General features: G+C 42.7%; 1 protein-coding gene across 3 annotated transcripts in view; it reads right to left on the bottom strand.

Annotated features, from left to right (window-relative positions):
* The window catches only part of LOC139754196 (neurotrypsin-like), a 108205-nt gene that overhangs the window by 45881 nt on the left and 38906 nt on the right, over positions 1 to 23418 (bottom strand). For all 3 annotated transcript variants that reach the window (XR_011713852.1, XM_071671409.1, XM_071671408.1), the window contains exons 4-5: positions 16894 to 17032; positions 14037 to 14155 (exon numbers count right to left, since the gene is read on the bottom strand). Coding sequence is in view for 2 of the 3 variants with exons in the window: in XM_071671409.1 (XP_071527510.1) it covers positions 14037 to 14155; positions 16894 to 17032 (258 nt within the window). In the remaining variant the exon portion in view is untranslated. The remainder of the gene's footprint in view (positions 1 to 14036; positions 14156 to 16893; positions 17033 to 23418) is intronic.

Here is a 23418-nt window from a genome sequence, read left to right as displayed (position 1 = left end):
ATATATATATATATATATATATATATATATATATATATATATATATATATATATATATATATGTATATATATATATATATATATATATATATATATATATATATATATATATATATGTATATATATATATTCCCTGCGTGTCGTAGAAGGCGACTAAAAGGGAAGGGAGCGGGGGGCTGGAAATCCTCCCCTCTCGTTTTTTTTTTTTTTTCCAAAAGAAGGAACAGAGAAGAGGGCCAGGTGAGGATATTCCCTCAAAGGCCCAGTCCTCTGTTCTTAACGCTACCTCGCTATCGCGGGAAATGGCGAATAGTATAAAAAAAAATATATATATATATATATATATTCGTGTCTTCTGTACGAATGTGGAATGGCCTTTGTGCATGATATGGAGCAGCAGCAGCAGCAAGAAACACATGTGACCACTGCCGACTCGACAGAACTTAGTTGATAATAGAAAAAGTGAACTGACGTGAGTCAGAGGATCATCTCGTCCCATCACATCATTCAGAGCGATACCAGTTTGCATCAGCCTTCACTCCTGCCTGCAGTAGCATGCTTTCTGACATGTTTCATGAGCTCCTCTTCGCCAACGGAACTACCTTGGCCCACCAGTGATGCTACTACGTTTGTGAATCAAGAACCATTGCAACACAAACCTCGCCATGTGGTAGAGTGTCCCGCAGTGTATCGTGACAGACTTCCCCAGAACTTTTTTTAAAGGGGAAGTAAATGTTTATAGTTGTGTTACTGGAGTGATAGTTTTCATACATGGTGCTTTGACAAGAAAATAGTGAAATTGGAAAAAATGTAGCTTAGACATTGAAGCTTATTGATACAGTGGTTAAATTGATGAGAACTACTATTGACGTTTGTGTAAATAAATTAAACATTTCCTTTCCATAGCCAGAGGTTGAACCATTATGTGACATTCATTTTTTCATTTCATTTCAAGCTAGAAGTTTCAGTTTTCTAAATTGTTTCTTACATTTTTCACATGTATATATATGTATGTGTGTGTGTGTGTATATGTCCGTGTGTGTGTGTATGTGTGTGTATGTGTATACATATATGTATATTATCCCTGGGGATAGGGGTGAAAGAAAACTTCCCACGCATTCCTCGCGTGTCGTAGAAAGCGACTAGAGGGGACGGGAGCGGGGGGCCAGAAATCCTCCCCTCCTTGTATTTTTCTTTTTAACTTTCTGAAATAGGAAACAGAAGAAGGAGACACGCGGGGAGTGCTCATCCTCCTCGAAGGCTCAGATTGGGGTGCCTAAATGTGTGTGGATGTATCCAAGATGTGAAAAAAGGAGAGATAGGTAGTATGTTTGAGGAAAGGACCTGGATGTTTTGGCTCTGAGTAAAACGAAGCTCAAGGGTAAAGGGGAAGAGTGGTTTGGGAATGTCTGGGGAGTAAAGTCAGGGGTTAGTGAGAGGACAAGAGCAAGGGAAGGAGTAGCAGTACTCCTGAAACAGGAGTTGTGGAAGTATGTGATAGAATGTAAGAAAGTAAATTCTCGATTAATATGGGTAAAACTGAAAGTTGATGGAGAAGATGGGTGATTATTGGTGCATATGCACCTGGGCAAGAGAAGAAAGATCATGAGAGGCAAGTGTTTTGGGAGCAGCTGAATGAGTGTGTTAGTGGTTTTGATGCACGAGACCGGGTTATAGTGTTCGGTGATTTGAATGCAAAGGTGAGTAATGTGGCAGTTGAGGGAATAATTGGTATACATGGGGTGTTCAGTGTTGTAAATGGAAATGGTGAAGAGCTTGTAGATTTATGTGCTGAAAAAGGACTGATGATTGGGAATACCTGGTTTAAAAAGCGAGATATACATAAGTATACTTATGTAAGTAGGAGAGATGGCCAGAGAGCGTTATTGGATTACGCGTTAATTGACAGGCGCGCGAAAGAGAGACTTTTGGATGTTAATGTGCTGAGAGTGCAACTGGAGGGATGTCTGATCATTATCTTGTGGAGGCTAAGGTGAAGATTTGTATGGGTTTTCAGAAAAGAAGAGTGAATGTTGGGGCGAAGAGGGTGGTGAGAGTAAGTGAGCTTGGGAAGGAGACTTGTGTGAGGAAGTACCAGGAGAGACTGAGTACAGAATGGAAAAAGGTGAGAACAATGGAAGTAAGGGGAGTGGGGGAGGAATGGGATGTATTTAGGGAATCAGTGATGGATTGCGCAAAAGATGCTTGTGGCATGAGAAGAGTGGGAGGTGCATTGATTAGAAAGGGTAGTGAGTGGTGGGATGAAGAAGTAAGAGTATTAGTGAAATAGAAGAGAGAGGCATTTGGACGATTTTTGCAGGGAAAAAATGCAATTGAGTGGGAGACGTATAAAAGAAAGAGACAGGAGGTCAAGAGAAAGGTGCAAGAGGTGAAAAAAAGGGCAAATGAGAGTTGGGGTGAGAGAGTATCATTAAATTTTAGGGAGAATAAAAAGATGTTCTGGAAGGAGGTAAATAAAGTGCGAAAGACAAGGGAGCAAATGGGAACTTCAGTGAAGGGCGCAAATGGGGAGGTGATAACAAGTAGTGGTGATGTGAGAAGGAGATGGAGTGAGTATTTTGAAGGTTTGTTGAATGTGTTTGATGATAGAGTGGCAGATATAGCGTGTTTTGGTCGAGGTGGTGTGCAAAGTGCGAGGGTTAGGGAAAATGAGTTGGTAAACAGAGAAGAGGTAGTAAAAGCTTTGCGGAAGATGAAAGCCGGCAAGGCAGCAGGTTTGGATGGTATTGCAGTGGAATTTATTAAAAAAGGGGGTGACTGTATTGTTGACTGGTTGGTAAGGTTATTTAATGTATGTATGACTCATGGTCAGGTGCCTGAGGATTGGCGGAATGCGTGCATAGTGCCATTGTACAAAGGCAAAGGGGATAAGAGTGAGTGCTCAAATTACAGAGGTATAAGTTTGTTGAGTATTCCTGGCAAATTATATGGGAGGGTATTGATTGAGAGGGTGAAGGCATGTACAGAGCATCAGACTGGGGAAGAGCAGTGTGGTTTCAGAAGTGGTAAAGGATGTGTGGATCAGGTGTTTGCTTTGAAGAATGTATGTGAGAAATACTTAGAAAAGCAAATGGATTTGTATGTAGCATTTATGGATGTGGAGAAGGCATATGACAGAGTTGATAGAGATGCTCTGTGGAAGGTATTAAGAATATATGGTGTGGGAGGCAAGTTGTTAGAAGCAGTGAAAAGTTTTTATCGAGGATGTAAGGCATGTGTACGTGTAGGAAGAGAGGAAAGTGATTGGTTCTCAGTGAATGTAGGTTTGCGGCAGGGGTGTGTGATGTCTCCATGGTTGTTTAATTTGTTTATGGATGGGGTTGTTAGGGAGGTAAATGCAAGAGTTTTGGAAAGAGGGGCAAGTATGAAGTCTGTTGGGGATGAGAGAGCTTGGGAAGTGAGTCAGTTGTTGTTCGCTGATGATACAGCGCTGGTGGCTGATTCATGTGAGAAACTGCAGAAGCTGATGACTGAGTTTGGTAAAGTGTGTGAAAGAAGAAAGTTAAGAGTAAATGTGAATAAGAGCAAGGTTATTAGGTACAGTAGGGTTGAGGGTCAATTCAATTGGGAGGTGAGTTTGAATGGAGAAAAACTGGAGGAAGTGAAGTGTTTTAGATATCTGGGAGTGGATCTGGCAGCGGATGGAACCATGGAAGCGGAAGTGGATCATAGGGTGGGGGAGGGGGCGAAAATTCTGGGAGCCTTGAAGAATGTGTGGAAGTCGAGAACATTATCTCGGAAAGCAAAAATGGGTATGTTTGAAGGAATAGTGGTTCCAACAATGTTGTATGGTTGCGAGGCGTGGACTATGGATAGAGTTGTGCGCAGGAGGATGGATGTGCTGGAAATGAGATGTTTGGGGACAATGTGTGGTGTGAGGTGGTTTGATCGAGTAAGTAACGTAAGGGTAAGAGAGATGTGTGGAAATAAAAAGAGCGTGGTTGAGAGAGCAGAAGAGGGTGTTTTGAAATGGTTTGGTCACATGGAGAGAATGAGTGAGGAAAGATTGACCAAGAGGATATATGTGTCGGAGGTGGAGGGAACGAGGAGAAGAGGGAGACCAAATTGGAGGTGGAAAGATGGAGTGAAAAAGATTTTGTGTGATCGGGGCCTGAACATGCAGGAGGGTGAAATGAGGGCAAAGAATAGAGTGAATTGGAGCGATGTGGTATACCGGGGTTGACGTGCTGTCAGTGGATTGAATCAAAGCATGTGTATGGGGGTGGGCTGGGCCATTTCTTTCGTCTGTTTCCTTGCGCGGGAGACAGCAAAAAAAAAAAAAAAAAAAAAAAGAAAATATATATATATATATATATATATATATATATATATATATATATATATATATATATATAATATATATATATATATATATATATATATATATATATATATATATATATATATATTTCCCTGGGGATAGGGGAGAAAGAATACTTCCCACGTATTCCCTGCGTGTCGTAGAAGGCGACTAAAAGGGAAGGGAGCGGGGGGCTGGAAATCCTCCCCTCTCGTTTTTTTTTTTAATTTTCCAAAAGAGGGAACGGAGAGGAGAGCCAGGTGAGGATATTCCCTCAAAGGCCCAGTCCTCTGTTCTTAACGCTACCTCGCTATCGCGGGAAATGGCGAATAGTATGAAAAAAAAAAATATATATATATGTAAATATATATATTCATTTATTTATTTATTTATTTTGCTTTGTCGCTGTCTCCCGCGTTAGCGAGGTAGCGCAAGGAAATAGTCGAAAGAATGGCCCAACCCACCCACATACACATGTATATACATACACGTCCACACACGCAAATATACATACCTATACATCTCAATATACACATATTTATACACAGACATATATATATATATACACATGTACATAATTCATACTGTCTGCATTCATTTATTCCCATCGCTACCTCGCCACACATGGAATAACAACCCCCTTCCCCCCTCATGTGTGCGAGGTAGCGCCAGGAAAAGACAACAAAGGCCCCATTCCTTCACACTCAGTCTCTATCTGTCATGTAATAATGCACCAAAATCACAGCTCCCTTTCCACATCCAGGCCACAGAGAACTTTCCATGGTTTACGCCAGACGCTTCACATGCCCTGGTTCAATCCATTGACAGCACGTCGACCCCGGTATACCATATCGTTCCAATTCACTCTATTCCTTGCACGCCTTTCACCCTCCTGCATGTTCAGGACCCCGATCACTCAAAATCTTTTTCGCTCCATCTTTCCACCTACAATTTGGTCTCCCACTTCTCCTCGTTCCCTCCACCTCTGACACATATATCCTCTTGGTCAATCTTTCCTCACCCATTCTCTCCATGTGACCAAACCATTTCAAAACACCCTCTTCTGCTCTCTCAACCACGCTCTTTTTATTTCCACACATCTCTCTTACCCTTACATTACTTACTCGATCAAACCACCTCACACCACATATTGTCCTCAAACACCTCATTTCCAGCACATCCACCCTCCTGGGCACAACTCTATCCACAGCCCACGCCTCGCAACCATACAACATTGTTGGAACCACTATTCCTTCAAACATAAACCATTTTTGCTTTCCGAGATAATGTTCTCGACTTCCAAACATTCTTTAAGGCTCCCAGAATTTTCGCCCCCTCCCCCACCCTATGATTCACTTCTTCTTCCATGGTTACATCCGCTGCCAGATCCACTCCCAGATATCTAAAACACTTTACTTCCTCCAGTTTTTCTCCATTCAAATTTACCTCCCAATTGACTTCACCCTCAACCCTACTGTACCTAATAACCTTGCTCTTATTCACAGTTACTCTTAACTTTCTTCTTTCACACACTTTACCAAACTCAGTCACCAGCTTCTGCAGTTTCTCACATGAATCAGCCACCAGAGCTGTATCATCAGCGAACAATTGACTCACTTCCCAAGCTCTCTCATCCACAACAGACTTCATACTTGCCCTCTTTCTAAAACTCTTGCATTCACCTCCCTAACAACCCCATCCATAAACAAATTAAACAACCATGGAGACATCACACAACCCTGCCGCAAACCTACATTCACTGGGAACCAATCACTTTCCTCTCTTCCTACACGTACACATGCCTTATATCCTCGATAAAAACTTTTCACTGCTTCGAACAACTTGCCTCCCACACCCTATATTCTTGATACCTTCCACAGAGCATCTCTATCAACTCTGTCATATGCCTTCTCCAGATCCATAAATGCTACATACAAATCCATTTACTTTTCTAAGTATTTCTCACATACATTCTTCAAAGCAAACACCTGATCCACACATCCTCTACCTCTTCTGAAACCACACTGCTCTTCCCCAATCTGATGCTCTGTACATGCTTTCACCCTCTCAATCAATACCCTCCCATATAATTTACCAGGAACACTCAACAAACTTATACCTCTGTAATTTGAGCACTCACTCTTATCCCCTTTGCCTTTTTACAATGGCACTATGCAAGCATTCCGCCAATCCTCAGGCACCTCACCATGAATCATACATACATCAAATAACCTTACCAACCGGTCAACAATACAGTCACCCCCAGTCAACAATACAGTCACCTGCTGCCTTGCCGGCTTTCATCTTCCGTAAAGCTTTTACTACCTCTTCTCTATTTACCAAATCATTTTCCCTAACCCTCTCACTTTGCACACCACCTCCGCCACAACACCCTACATCTGCCTCTCTATCATCAAATACATTCAACAAACCTTCAAAATACTCACTCCATCTCCTTCTCACATCACCACTACTTGTTATCACCTCCCCATTAGCCCCCTTCACTGAAGTTCCCATTTGCTCCCTTGTCTTACGCACTTTATTTACCTCCTTCCAAAACATCTTTTTATTGTCCCTAGATTTTAATGATACTCTCTCACCCCAACTCTCATTTGCACTCTTTTTCACCTCTTGCACCTTTCTCTTGACCTCCTGCCTCTTTCTTTTATACATCTCCCACTCATTTGCATTTTTTCCCTGCAAAAATCATCCAAATGTTTCTCTCTTCTCTTTCACTAATAATCTTACTTCTTCATCCCACCACTCAGTACCCTTTCTAATCAACCCGCCTCCCACGCTTCTCATGCCACACGCATCTTTTGCGCAAGCCATCACTGATTCCCTAAATACATCCCATTCCTCCCCCACTCCCCTTACCTCCTTTGTTCTCACTTTTTCCATTCTGTACTCAGTCTCTCCTGGTACTTCCTTACACAAGTCTCCTTCCCAAGCTCACTTACTCTCACCACTCTCTTCACCCCAACATTCTCTCTTCTTTTCTGAAAACCCCTACAAATCTTCACCTTCGCTTCCACAAGATAATGATCAGACATTCCTCCAGTTGCACCTCTCAGCACATTAACATCCAAAAGTCTCTCTTTCGCGTGCCTATCAATTAACACGTAATCCAATAAAGCTCTCTGGCCATCTCTCCTACTTACATACATATACTTATGTATATCTCGCTTTTTAAACAGGTATTCCCAATCACCAGTCCTTTTTCAGCACATAAATCTACAAGCTCTTCACCATTTCCATTTACAATACTAAACACCCCATGTATACCAATTATTCCCTCAACTGCCACATTACTCTCCTTTGCATTCAAATCACCCATCACTATAACCCGGTCTTGTGCATCAAAACCACTAACACACTCATTCAGCTGCTCCCAAAACACTTGCCTCTCATGCTCTTTCTTCTCATGCTCAGGTGCATTTGCACCAATAATCACCCATCTCTCTCCATCAACTTTCAGTTTTACCCATATCAATCTAGAATTTATCTTACACTCTATCACATACTCCCACAACTCCTGATTCAGGAGTACTGCTACTCCTTCCCTTGCTCTTGCCCTCTCACTAACCCCTGACTTTACTCCCATAACATTCCCAAACCACTCTTCCCCTTTACCTTTCAGCTTCGTTTCACTCAGAGCCAAAACATCCAGGTTCTTTTCCTCAAACATACTACCTATCTCTCCTTTTTTCTCAAATTGGTTACATCCACACACATTTAGACACCCCAATCTGAGCCTTCGAGGAGGATGAGCACTCCCCGCGTGACTCCTTCTTCTCTTTCCCCTTTTAGAAAGTTAAGATACAAGGAGGGGAGGGTTTCTGGCCCCCCGCTCCCGTCCCCTTTAGTCGCCTTCTACGACACGTGAGGAATGCGTGGGAAGTATTCTTTCTCCCTATCCCCAGGGATATATATATATATATATATATATGTATATATATATATATATATATATATATATATATATATATATATATATATATATATATATATATATATATATATATATATATATATATATATATATATACATACATATATATATATATATATATATATATATATATATATATATATATATATATATATATATATATATATATATATATATATATATATATATATATATATATATATATATATATATATTTTTTTTTTTTTTTTTTTTTTTTTTCATACTATTCGCTATTTCCCGCATTAGCGAGGTAGCATTAAGAACAGAGGACTGAGCCTTTGAGGGAACATCCTTACTTGGCCCCCTTCTCTCTTCCTTCTTTTGGAAGATGAAAAACGAGAGGGGAGGATTTCCAGCCCCCCGCTCCCTTCCCTTTTAGTCGCCTTCTACGACACGCAGGGAATACGTGGGAAGAATTCTTTCTCCCCTATCCCCAGGGATATATATATATATATATATATATGTATATATATATATATATATATATATATATATATATATATATATATATATATATATATATATATATATATATATATATATATACATACATATATATATATATTCTTTTCTTTTTTTTTTTTTTCATACTATTCGCCATTTCCCGCGTTTGCGAGGTAGCGTTAAGAACAGAGGACTGGGCCTTAGAGGGAAAATCCTCACCTGGCCCCCTTCTCTGTTCCTTGTTTTGGAAAATCAAAAAAAAATGAGAGGGGAGGATTTCCAGCCACCCGCTCCCTCCCCTTTTAGTCGCCTTCTACGACACGCAGGGAATACGTGGGAAGTATTCTTTCTCCCCTATCCCCAGGGATATATATATATATATATATATATATATACCAGTATTTATAATATAACCTCAGAACTCCTTTTATAAACTTCTTGTGGCTCAAAGAAAATTATTAACCATTTTGAAGTGAGCATATCCTTGACATGACTCGTTCTTTTTATCCATTAACAACGGTACAACATTGGTAAAGGTGACTCTTCACTTGTGGTGTAACCCTTTACAGTAATACTGTATGTACGTATTTTCTTTCCTGTCCAGGAGTCCCTTCTATCTTTATAAGGCTCCTGAAAATACACAGGAAGCTGGCTATGTCCAATGACCAGGATCATAGGTCATACAGTATACTGATACTACATGTGTATCTACAGGAAAAGAGCGCAGGGCAACGGAGCATAAGGGAGAGGAAAGGGGCAAAGGTTTTGGAGGTGCTGAAGAATGTATGGAATGGGAATGAGAGAACATTATATGAGAGGCAAAAATGGTTATGCTTGAGGAATAGTAGTTCCGATGATATTGTATGGGTGTGAGGCATGGGCTATTGATAAAGATGCGCAGATGAGTGTGGATGTGGATATATATATATATATATATATATATATATATATATATATATATATATAGAGAGAGAGAGAGAGAGAGAGAGAGAGAGAGAGAGAGATAGATAGAGAGAGAGAGAGAGAGAGAGAGAGAGAGAGAGAGAGAGAGAGAGAGAGAGGGGGGGCGCAATTATGCAGTCTGTTGAGGACGAGAGAGCTTGGGAAGTGAGTCAGTTGTTGTTCGGTGATGATACAGCGCTGGTGGCTGATTCGTGTGAGAAACTGCAGAAGCTGGTCACTGAGTTTGGTAAAGTAGGTGTAAGAAGAATGCTGAGAGTAAATGTGAATAAGAGTAAGGTTATTAGGTACAGGAGGGTTGCGGGACAAGTCAATTGGAAGGTAAATTTGAATGGAAAAAACTAAAGTGAAGTGTTTTAGATATCTGGGAGTGGATTTAACAGCGGATGGACCCATGGAAGCGGAAGTGAGTCACACGGTGGGGGAGGGGGCGAAGGTTCTAGGAGCGTTGAAGAATGTGTGGAAGGCGAGAACGTTATCTGCGAGAGCAAAAACGGGTATTGTTGAATGAGTAGTGGTTCCAACAATGTTATATGGTTGCGAGGCGTGGGCTATAGATAGGGTTGTGCGGAGGAGGGTGGATGTGTTGGAAATGAGATGTTTGAAGACAATATGCGGTGTGAGGTGGTTTGATCAAGTAAGTAATGAAAGGGTAAGAGAGATGTGGTAATAAAAAGAGTGTGGTTGAGAGAGCAGAAGAGAGTGTTTTGAAATGGTTTGATCACATGGAGAGAATGACTGAGGAAAGATTGACAAATAGAATACATGTGTCAGAGGTGGAGGGAACGAGGAGAAGTGGGAGACCAAATTGGTGGTGGAAAGATGTGGTGAAAAAGATTTTGAGCGATCGGGGCCTGAACATGCTTGAGGGTGAAAGGCGTGCAAGGAATAGAGTGAATTGGAACGATGTGGTATCAATGTGCTGTCAATGGATTGAACCAGGGCATGTGAAGCGTCTGGGATAAACCATGGAAAGTTCTTTGGGGCCAGGATGTGGAAAGGGAGCTGTGGTTTCGGTGCATTACACAAGACAACTAGAGTGAGGGTGAACGATTGTGGCCTTTGTTGTCTTTTTCTAGCTCTAGCTCTCATGCACGCGGTGGGAGAGGGGGTGCCATTTCATGTGTAGCTGGGTGGCGACGGAAATGGATGACAGCAGCAAGTATGAATATGTACATGTGTATATATGTCTGTGTATATATATGTATGTATACGTTGGAGTGTATAGGTATATATATGTGCGTGTGTGGGCGTGTATGTCTATACATGTGTATGTGGGTGGGTTGAGCCATTCTTTCGTCTGTTTCCTTGCGCTACCTCGCTAACGCGGAAGACAGCGACAAAGTATGATAAACAAATAAGTAAATAAATATACATATATATATATATATATATATATATATATATACATATATATATATATATATATACAAACCCCCAACAGCCAGGATCGAACCCGGGACCCCTGTGCAACAGGCGGGAATGCTACCGCTAAGCTATGGGCCTGACCAATAGGAAATAACTATTCGAATGCTATTTACTCGAATACCCTTCGTCTCACGTTGGTGAGCAACGGGGTCTACACCGGTTGTTTCTCAACAGGCGCACATAGCCAGCAGATTGCATTTTACAGGACCTAACTGTACAACGCGGAGGCATATGAATACGAACAAAGTGCATAGGAACTCACACCTTCATAGAACATACAAACCTCCAACAGCCAGGATCGAACCCGTGGATGTGAGGGACGAGTCTGTGGGAGATAAGAGGGCCTGGAAAGAGAGTCAGTTGCTGTTCGCCGATAAGACATCACTAGTGGCTAATTTGAGTGAGAAACTGCAGAAGTTGGTGACTGTTTTGCAAAAGTGTGTGAAAAGAGAAAGTTGAGAGTAAATGTGAACAAAAACTAGGTTATTAGGCTCAGCAGAATGAAGAGACAAGTTGTTTGTCATCTAACTTTGAATGGAGAAAATAGGAGGAAGTGAAATGTTTTAGATATCTAGGAGTCGACTCGCCAGCAAATGAACCATGGAAGCGGAAATGAGTCATAGGGTTGGGAGGAGGCTAAGATTCTGGGAGCGATGAAGAATGTGTGTCAAGAGAAAACGTTATTTGGGAGGGCGAAAATGGGTATGTTTGAAAGAATAGTAGTTCCAATAAAATTATATGGTTGTGAGGAATGAGCTGTAGATAGGATTGTGCGGAGGAGGGTGGATGTGTTGAAGATGAAATATTTGAGGACAATATGTGGTGTGAGGTGATTTGATCGAGTAATTAATGAAAGGATAAGATGCACACCTTTCATCCTCCTGGATGTTCAGGCCCCGATCACTCGAATCTTTTTCATTTCATCTTTCCATCTCCAATTAGCTTTCCCCATTCTCCTTGTTCCCTCCACTTCTGATATATGAAAACTTCTTGTCAACCCCTCCTCGCTCATTCTCTCCATATAGTTCAAAATTTTTCAGCACACCTTCATTTCTTTCAACATTTTACTTATTACCACACCTCTCTCTTACCCTTTTATTACTTTATCCCTCAAACTTCCTCACATCATATATATTGTCCACAGACATTTCATTTCATTTCCAATATAGCTACCCTCCTCTGCACATCCTCATCTATAACCCATGCCTAGCATCCATACAGCATCGTTGGGACTGCTATGCCATCAAACATACCATTTCTGCTGTCTCAGATAACGACCTTTCTTTCCGCACATTCCTCAGTGCTCCCAGAATCTTCGTCCCCCCCTCCCCCATGATTCACTTTTGCTTCCATTTGCTGCCTTGTCCACACCCGGGTATCTAAAACATTTCCCTTCCAAATTTTCTCCATTCATACCCCATCCCAACTAACGTGCTTTCATTCATTTACTCTCAACATCCCCTTTTCACACACTCTTTCAAACTCAGTGAACTTCTGTAGTTTCTCATTCGAATCTGCCACCAGTGCTGTGTCATTAAGAAACAACTAACTCCCTTCCCGAGCATCCTAATTTTCTACAGAATGCATAGTCGCCGCTCCCTCCAAGATTCACTCCTTCACAACCCTATCTATAAACAAACCAAACAGCCATGGTGCATTCACGCCCTCCTGCCACAGATCTAACTTCACCTGAAACCACTCGCTCTTCTGTGCTTCTAGTAGCTTTCCTCCCACACCATACATTCTTAAGACCTTCCGCAAGGCTTCTCTGTCAACTCTGTCATATACTTTTTACAAATCAACAAATGCTCTATACAAAGCTTTCTGTTTCTCTTCGTATTTCTCAAACACATTCTTTAAAACACGCACCTGATCTACACAATCTCCGTCATTCCTGAAATTACATTGTTCCTCCTCGAGCTGATGCTCTGACCATGCCTTCACCCTCTCCATCATCCCTACCCCAAACAACTTACCAGGCACATTCAATAATCTTATGTTTCCTTAGTTTGAACACTCATCTTTGTGCCCTTTGCATTTATAGAACGGCTCTACATATGTACTCCGTCAATCCTCGTGTATGTCACCATGATCTATACCTACATTGGTCATTTCTAATGAACCATTCAAGAAGACAATTACACCTTTCTTAAGAAATTTAACTTTAATATTATCCACTTCAACCACCTTACCACATTTTATCTTATGCAAGGCTCTCTTCTCGTCTTCTCTTTTCACCAGGCCACTTTCCATACCACCCTGACCCAACCACCCTACTCTGCCGCCCTGACATCAAACACACTCAACAATCCTTCAGAATGTTCACTCCATTTCTACCTCACCTTTTCATCTCACCACCTGTTACCACACTTACCCTGTTCACCAACGTTCCTATTCGTTCATTTGTTTTATTCACACTATTAATCTCCTTCTAAAACATCTTATCCTCCCTGAAGTTTACTGATACTCGCTCACCTCAGCTCTCATTTGCCTTCTTTGTAAGCCTGTGCACCTTTCTCTTGACCTCCTGCCGCTTTTTCTTGTACATCTTCCAATCAGTTATACTCCTTCCCTGAAAGTACCGGCCATACACCCTGCTTTCTCTCTCAGTAGCAGCTTTTCTTCATCATCCTCCACTCACCTGCCCGATCTTACCTGCCCACTTACCACTTTCCAAGTGCCACATAAACACACACACACACACACACACACAGATTCGAGAGAGAGAGAGAGAGAGAGAGAGAGAGAGAGAGAGAGAGAGAGAGAGAGAGAGAGAGAGAGAGAGAGAGAGAGAGAGAGAGAGAGAGAAAGAGATGTATAGATAGATAGATGGATAGATAGATAGATAGATAGGAGAGCAATTTTCGTGGAGGAAACTACGTGTGTGTGTATGTGTTGCAGAAGACGTACCTCTGTCGGGCCACAGTCATGGAGGCCAAGTCCCCTGGAGGAACAGTCCCTGAAGGATATGTCGTCGGGGGAGCAATTGAGGCGGTCCAGCCAGAACCTGACGCTGCTACGTCTCCACTCTGTAAACACGAAATCATTATGGCCACAGGTACGTACCCACTACTCTGGCCGCTGCTTCATGGGCACTGGCGAAAACTGGCCAAATCCAGCACCTTTCACCTGGCCAAATCCAGCACCTTTCACCTTTCAATGACAATGTCATCTCCAGTTTAACTTAAAGAAGAAAACTGCTACACATATACGCAAAAGAAATACTTCTACATATTTTTGCCGTGATTTGACTTGATATTATAAGTAAGTTTCCACATCATGCCATATAAACACTGCCCTGACACTGATCCCTACTGTCCTGGTACTGCCACTACTATCCTGGTCATTGCTGTCCAGTTACTGGCCACTATAGCCCTAAAGTCGGTCACAACTGCCCTAGTAGTGGTCACTACTTTCCTGGTATAGTTTACTTCTGCCCTAGAACTGGTCACTTCTGCCCAAGTGCTATTCATCATTGTCCTGGTCATCATTGTTGTGGTATTAGTCACTTTTACTATGGTTCTGACCACTACATCCAAGTACTGATCACTTCTTTCCTCTTCCTGGCCACTACTGTCCTCGAACTAGCCACTACCGTCCCGGTTTTGACCACAGTTATTCTGGTACTGTCCACGTCTGTCATGGTGCTGGTCACTGCTGCCCTGGTAGTGGGTAGTACCATCCTAGTACTGGCTATCATCATCCTAGTAATGGTCATAATTTTCCTGGTACTGGTCACAACTCTCCTGGTGCTGGTCTTTACTGCCCTGGTGCTAGTCACCACCGGCCTAGCACCAGCCACAATTGTTCTGTTGCTGGTCATCACTTTCCTGCTACTGGTAACTAGTGTCCTGTTACTGACCCTCGGACTCATAACTATTCTCCTGGTACTGATCACTATTATTCTGATACTGACCAATACTTCCCTAATACCGATGACTACTGTCCTAATACTTGTTACTACTGTCCTGTTACTTATGACTACTGCTTTGGTAATGGTTGCTACTTTCCTGGCACTAGCCACAAATATCCTGCTACTGTTCACCACCGTCTTAGTATTGGTCACTATTGTCCTTGTAGTGGTGACTACTGTCCTGGTACTGGTCATTACTGTCCTGTTACAGACCATTGCTCTTCCTGTCCGCGACCACTATTGTCCTGTTACTGGTTACTACTGTCCTGGTACTGGTCATTACTGTCCTGGCATTAGCCACTCCTGTCCTTGCACTATCCACTACTTTCCTGGTACTGGTCACTACCGTCCTTGCGCTGGCCACTACCGTCCTTGTACTGGCCGCTATTGTCCTGGTACTGGCCATTAATGTCCTTGTACTGGCCAATACCGCCCTTGTACTAGCACTATTGTCCTAGTATTAGCCACTCCTGTTCTTGTACGAGCAACCACTGTCCTGGTACTGGTCACTACTGTCCTAGTGCTAACCATTACTGTCTTAGTACTGGCCACTACTCTCCTGGTACTGGCCGCGGCTGTCCAAGTACTGAGTTGATACTGTCCTGGTTCTGGTCACCGCTGTCTGGTACTGGATATTCCTTTCCAAGTACTGGCCACTGCTGTCCTGGTACTGGCCGTAATCTTCCTAATAATGGCCATTACTGTCCTCTACTGAAAACTACTGTTCTGGTACTGGCCACTATTGTCCTAGCACTGGTCCTTACTGTCCTGGTACTGGACACTATTTCCGTGGGACTTGTCACTACTGTACTGGTACTGACGACTACTGTCCCATACTGGTCAATATTGTCTTGATACTGGCCACTACTGTTCTGATATTGACAAATACTCTCCTACTCGCAAATTCTGATACTGGCCGCTACTGTCCTGGTACTTACCAGTGATGTCTTGGTGATGGTCACTACCGTGCTGGTCAATACTGTTCTAATACTGACCATTGTTGTCCTGATACTAGCCACTATTGTCCTGGAGCTGGCCACTACTATCCTATTATTACTGATCCCATACTGGTCACTACTGTCCTGGAGCTGACTAGAGCTATCCTGGTACTGGTCACCACTGTCCTCATACTGGTCACCACTGTCCTCATACTGGTCACCACTGTCCTCATACTGGTCACCACTGTCCTCATACTGGTCACCACTGTCCTCATACTGGTCCCTATTGTCATGGTACTGGTCGCTATTGTCCTGATGCTGGTCCCTAATGTTATGATACTGGTCACTACTGTCCTGGTAGTGGTTAATACTTTCATGGCACTGGCTACAGCGGTCATGGTGATGGTCACTAGTCTCCTGGTTCTGGTTATTACTGTCCTGGTCACTAGTGTCTACTGACTGTCACTACAGTCCTGGTCCTGGGCACTTCTGTCCTAGTCCTGGTCAATAATGTCCTGACACAGGTCACTACTGTCCTGTGCTGGTCACTGCTGCCCTATACTGGCTTTTATTGTTTAGGTATTGGTCACACTTTCATGATACTTGCCACTAATGTTTCGATACTGACCACTATTGTCCTGGTAACGGTAACTACTGAAGTGGTATTTGCCACTACTGTCCTGTTACTGGTCACTACTGTTCTAGTACTGGTCACTGATGCCCTAGTATTGGTCACTACTGTTCTAGTACTGGTCACAACTGCCCTGGTGCTGGTCGCTACTTCCATGCTTCTGGCCGCTACTGTCTTGGTACCGGCCACCATCGTCCTGGTACTGGCCATTACTGTCCTGTACTGGTCGCTACTGTCATGGTTCTTGCCTATATTACTGGTCACAACCATCAGTCATCAACATACCTGCGGTATTGGCGCCGAAGTGATTGTTTCGCGTGAAAGTTTCGGCGTGTTCGTAACCTAGGTCCCGACACAGGAGATCCGCCTCCCGGAAGCCGAAGCCATCGTCACAGATGAAGCCCCAAACACCGCCCACCTCCACCTGCGGGAACCATCTCTAGATGAATGGCCTGTCTGAGTTTACACCGTAAGTAAAAAGTCACCTTAAGCAAGGCTGTACATTGGTATCAGTCCCTTGTAAGAACTTCTCACTCCAGAGACGTCTACGTTTCCCTGTTACTGAAAGTAGCAAAGCTTCTGGCTACAGGAGCTTTTGGAAGGGTCTTGATGAACACCAGGAGCCTCTCACAGAAACTGGTCATGGGGTAATTACAAACAGATTTATAGGTGATATCAGGTTTTGCCTGCTCAGGGTTGCAGCACTCGGAGTACTGTCTCATACAACTTCCCATTCTAAAGGAGCCTACATTTCCCTGCTAATGGAAGTTACATTCGTGGTGTGACCTCGAGCAGGTAGAGTCTGGTAACATTTATATATAAATGTATATAGGCATCATATACAATACACACAACATTTACTCTCTTTGCCATTAACATCAACACTAAATCATGCAAACTAGAGAAACAGTGCATTATATGCACTCCTCGTTTTTCATCCGATGTATAGGAAGCCCAGCTGTGGGGATAATTATATTCACTTTCCGCTGGATGAATGTCACAGAAGGTTAACCCTTATGAGCAAGATGTTATGATCCTTAAGCACGGTGATGCGACCCTTGAGCATGGCGGTGCGACTCTGGGGTGTGGCTGCCTCGCCTTTAGTCAGGTCAAAAGCCAGGCCATCACACCCAAGGACCATATACAGTGGTGCTCAGGAGTCGTATCGTCGTACTCAAGGGACGAATCGTCGTGCTCAAGGGACATTCCTTCGTGTTCAAAGGGTATATAAGAGTCGTACAGTCGTGCTGTAAGAGTTCGGTTCCTACAAAAGTAACCAGATGAGCACTGAACAACTGACCCCCCAACTCAGTATTAAACTCCAACACCTCCCCCCCCCCCCCCCCCCCGGGGCAAATTTCCGTCAGAAACCACACTTCCCAGTCAAACATGAATCACAGTAAGTTAACTGTACCCCTACTTTGTAGAGTTAGAGTAAAATATAGAGCGCTCCGATGTCATAGAGAGAAAGGGCTCGGGTTGTAAAGTAATGGCCCTACCCACGACTCCTTCAAGTTCAAAATATACTCTGACTATACTTTCATATGTGACGCTGCCACCATTGATAGGGAGGGCTCAGGTGGCAGTGTATTGGCCCCTTCCAATAACCCAGCTATCCTTAGAGCAATCCACTAGGTAGTAAGCTGTTGGCAGCTGCCAAGGATGGCGCTATCGTCCTAACTGAGGAGTGTTAAAGTGGTGGCCGGAACCATCTTACAACCTCCATGTCACGATTGCTGGTCTTACTTTCTGTCTCATCAAAATGGACTAGTTTGCCATCTTTTTACAAGCACCATGCACCTACTCAAGCCTCACTTATTTTCACCACATAAGTTCTATTGATATCTCCTGTCAGCATAATTGTTTTAAATGTAATCATGATGAGTCTCTTTGGTTTCTAGTTAAGAGCATTTCTAACAATTTCTGTCGCTCTACCTTCCCTTTACCTTTCCGTTCTGAAGGTTCTATAGCTGTCTCTCCCGTAGACTCTCTTTGGTTCCTGTTTCTCCTCTAACTTTTCCTTGGATGACTCTAACATTCCCTCACTCCCTGATGCGCCTCTTACCAATCCTATGCCCCTACCCGCAATCTTTTTCGGAACTGTCCGAACTGTGCTTCTTTCTCTGAACACAAGGTTTATGGTCCAGATGGCATCCACTCCCGTGTACTGAAAGAGTGTGTGCCCCTAAACTTGCACCTGTGCTTCCTCGTCTGGTCCGTTTCTCATAAAAAAAACAGAAGTTTTCCTTCTCTTTGGAAGCATACATTGATATATCCCATCCCTAAGAAGGGTGATCGCTCTGACCCCTCTAACTATCGTCCTGTTGCTTTGACCTCTACCATTTCCAAAGTCTTTGAATCCCTTCCCCCTCAACTCCCATATCCTCAGACATCTTGAATCTCGCAGTTTTTTTTCTTCAGATCATCGGTAGGATTTCCGTCAGGCGAGATCCACTGGTGGTATTCTTTCCTATCTTACTAATGTCTGGTCATCATCCCTGATATATTTTGCAGTCATGTGTAGTTGCCCTTGATATATCCAAGGCTTTTGACAGGGTGTGGCATCGGGGTCTCGTCTCTAAGCTCCCCTCCTTTGGCTTCCCTTTCCCACATTGCTCCCTCATATCTATCTTCCTGTCTGGCCGATTTATCTCCATGGTTGTTGATGGATCAGCCTCTTTGCCTTTTTCCATTAACAACGATTTCCCGCAAGGTTCTGTCCTTTCTCCTTCACATCTTTCTATCAACTATTTCCTTTCCTCCACAAATACTCAAATGCACTCATACGCTGATGACTCTACACTGCATCCATCCACATCCTTCAATTCTTTTCCTTTTTCTCTCACTCGAACTGCATCTCGGCTCGACACTATTTCCTTGATAAGCTCACACTTGGACAGGATATTTCAATGGGGTAAATGAAATCTAGTTAAGTTTAATGCCTACAAGACCCAGTTTCTACCTATCTCTTTATCGGAAATTCCTCACAACTTTCCCTTCTTGTGACGGTTTTGTAAATCCACCTCCTGACTCACATGAGCATACTTGGCATTACTGCAACATCCATTCTTTCTTGGAAACCCCACATTACAGGAATAGCTAAGTCTTCCCTCAAGAAAGTGGGACTCCTGTTAAGTTGTTGAAACTTCTGATCTTCCGAACAACTGCCTCATTTATGCAAAGGATTTATCCGTCCTTGTATGGGGTACTATTCCCACATCTGGGATAGTTATAGCTCTGCATCCATACTTGCTATCATTGAAAGCGGTCAGGCTTATAACATCTCCACTGTAATTTCAAAACTAGACCCGTTTGCCCTACGCCACAAAGTTGGTTCACTTTTCTTCTTCTATAAATATTACTTTGGTTTTTGCCCCCGAGAGCTTGCTGCTTGTGTGCCCCACCACAAACAAAATCAGGGGTCCCTGGTTCGATCCTGGCTGTTAGAGGTTTGTATGTTCTATGAAAGTGCGTTGTCAAATGCATTTGTTCTTATTCATATACCTCCGTGTTGTACAGTTAGGTTCGGTAAAATACTATCTGCTGGTTGTGTGAGCCTGATGGGAAATGACTAGCCTAGACCCCGTTGCTCACCAACGTCAGAATAAGGTTATTCGATTACACATTATTCGAAAAGTTATATCCATATGAGGGCGATCATGGCCAATCCGTAACGCTCCCGCCTGCCACGCAGGGGTCCGGGGTTCGATTCTGGCTGTTGGAAATTTGTTCCTAACTCTACCTCGCTAACGCGGGAAAAGGCAAACATGTACGAAAAAAGAATTACATATATATATATATATATATATATATATATATATATATATATATATATATATATATATATATATATATATATATATATATATATATATATATTGGGTTGATTAGAAGAGGTAGTGAGTTGTGGGATGAAGAAGTAAGATTAATAGTGAAAGAGAAGAGAGAGGCATTTGGACGATTTTTGAAGGGAAAAAATGCAAATGAGTGGGAGAGGTATAAAAGAAAGAGGCAGGAGATCAAGAGAAAGGTGCAAGAGGTGAAAAAGAGGGCAAATGAGAGTTGGGGTGAGAGAGTATCATTAAATTTCAGGGAGAATAAAAAGATGTTTTGGAAGGAGGTAAATAAAGTGCGTAAGACAAGGGAGCAAATGGAAACTTCAGTGAAGGGGGCTACTGGGGAGGTGATAACAAGTAGTGGTGATGTGAGAAGGAGATGGAGTGAGTATTTTGAAGGTTTGTTGAATGTGTTTGATGATAGAGTGGCAGATATAGGATGTTTTGGTCGAGGTGGTGTGCAAAGTGAGAGGGTTAGAGAAAATGATTTGGTAAATAGAGAAGAGGTAGTAAAAGCTTTACGGAAGATGAAAGCCGGCAAAGCAGCAGGTTTGGATGGTATTGCAGTGGAATTGATTAAAAAAGGGGGTGACTGTATTGTTGACTGGTTGGTAAGGTTATTCAGTGTATGTATAATTCATGGTGAGGTGCCTGAGGATTGACGGAATGCGTGCATAGTGCCATTGTACAAAGGCAAAGGGGATAAGAGTGAGTGCTCAAATTACAGAGGTATAAGTTTGTTGAGTATTCCTGGTAAATTATATGGGAGGGTATTGATTGAGAGGGTGAAGGCATGTACAGAGCATCAGATTGGGGAAGACCAGTGTGGTTTCAGAAGTGGTAGAGGATGTGTGGATCAGGTGTTTGCTTTGAGGAATGTATGTGAGAAATACTTAGAAAAGCAAATGGATTTCTATGTAGCATTTATGGATCTGGAGAAGGCATATGACAGAGTTGACAGAGATGCTCTGTGGAAGGCACTAAGAATATATGGTGTGGGAGGCAACTTGCTAGAAGCAGTGAAAAGTTTTTATCGAGGATGTAAGGCATGTGTACGTGTAAGAAGAAAGTGATTGGTTCTCAGTGAATGTAGGTTTGCGGCAGGGGTGTGTGATATCTCCATGGTTGTTTGATTTGTTTATGGATGGGATTGTTAGGGAGGTGAATGCAAGAGTTTTGGAAAGACGGGCAAGTACGCAGTCTGTTGGGGATGAGAGAGCTTGGGAAGTGAGTCACTTGTTGTTCGCTGATGATACAGCGCTGATGGCTGATTCATGTGAGAAACTGTAGAAGCTGATGACTGAGTTTGGCAAAGTGTGTGAAAGAAGAAAGTTAAGAGTAAATGTGAATAAGAGCAAGGTTATTAGGTACAGTAGGGTTGAGGGTCAAGTCAATTGAGAAGTAAGTTTGAATAGAAAAAAACTGGAGGAAGTAAAGTGTTTTAGATATCTGGAGTGGATCTGGCAGCGGATGGAACCATGGAAGCGGAAGTGAATCATAGAGTGGGGGAGGGGGCAAAAATCCTGAGACCCTTGAAGAATGTTTGAAAGTCGAGAAAGCTATCTCGGAAAGCAAAAATGGGTATGTTTGAAGGAATAGTGGTTCCAACAATGTTGTATGGTTGCGAGGCGTGGGCTCCCATCACCCCTGTTTCAGGGGTAGTGCTACTCCTTTCCTTGCTCTTGTCCTCTCACTAACCCCTGACATTCCCAAACCACTCTTCCCCTTTACCCTTGAGCTTCGTTTCGCTCACAGCGAAAACATCCAGGTTCCTTTCCTCAAACATGCTACCTATCTCTCCTTTTTTCTCATCTTGGTTACATATATATATATATATATATATATATATATATATATATATATATATATATATATATATATATATATATATATATATATATATATATATCTGGGAGTGGATCTGGCAGCGGATGGAACCATGGGAGCGGAAGTAAATCAGAGGGTGGGGGAGGGGGCGAAAATCCTGCGAGCCTTGAAGAATGTGTGGAAGTCGAGAACATTATCTCCGAAAGCAAAATTGGGTATGTTTGAAGGAATAGTGGTTCCAGCAATGTTTTACGGTTGCGAGGCGTGGGCTATGGATAGAGTTATGCGCAGTAGGGTGGATGTGCTGGAAATGAGATATTTGAGGACAATATGTAGTGTGAGGTGGTTTGATCGAGTAAGCCATGTAAGGGTAAGAGAGATGTGTGGAAATAAAAAGAGCGTGGTTGAGAGAGCAGAAGAGGGTGTTTTGAAATGGTTTGGGTACATGGAGAGAATGAGTGAGGAAAGATTGACCAAGAGGATATATGTGTCAGAGGTGGAGGGAACGAGGAGAAGTGGGAGACCAAATTGGAGGTGGAAAGATGGAGTGAAAGAGATTTTGAGTGATCGGGGCCTGAACATGCAGGAGGATGAAAGGCAGGCAAGGAATAGAGTGAATTGGATCGAGAGAATACTTCCTACGTATTCCCTGCGTGTCGTACAAGGCGACTAAAAGGGGAGGGAGCGGGGGGCTGGAAATCCTCCCCTCTCGTTTTCTTTTTAATTTTTACAAAAGAAGGAACAGAGAAGGGGGCCAGATGAGGATATTCCCTCAAAGACCCAGTCCTCTGTTCCTAACGCTACCTTGCCAATGCGGGAAATGGCGAATAGTATGAATAGGGATAGGGGAGAAAGAATACTTCCCACGTATTCCCTGCGTGTCGTAGAAGGCGACTAAAAGGGGAGGGAGCGGGTGGCTGGAAATCCTCCCCTTTCTTGTTTCTTTTTTAATTTTCCAAAAGAAGGAACAGAGAAGGGGGTCAGGTGAGGATATTCCCTCTAAGGCCCAGTTCTCTGTTCTTAACGCTACCTCGCTAACGCGGGAAATGGCAAATAGTATAAAAAAAAAAAAAAAATATATATATATATATATATATATATATATATATATATATATATATATATATATATATATATATATATACAT

The sequence above is a fragment of the Panulirus ornatus genome, chromosome 16, assembly GCF_036320965.1.
Source record: "Panulirus ornatus isolate Po-2019 chromosome 16, ASM3632096v1, whole genome shotgun sequence".
Lineage (NCBI taxonomy): Eukaryota > Metazoa > Arthropoda > Malacostraca > Decapoda > Palinuridae > Panulirus > Panulirus ornatus.
The sequence above is the reverse complement of the archived record's forward strand: the minus strand, read 5'-3'. Positions and strand labels throughout refer to the sequence as shown.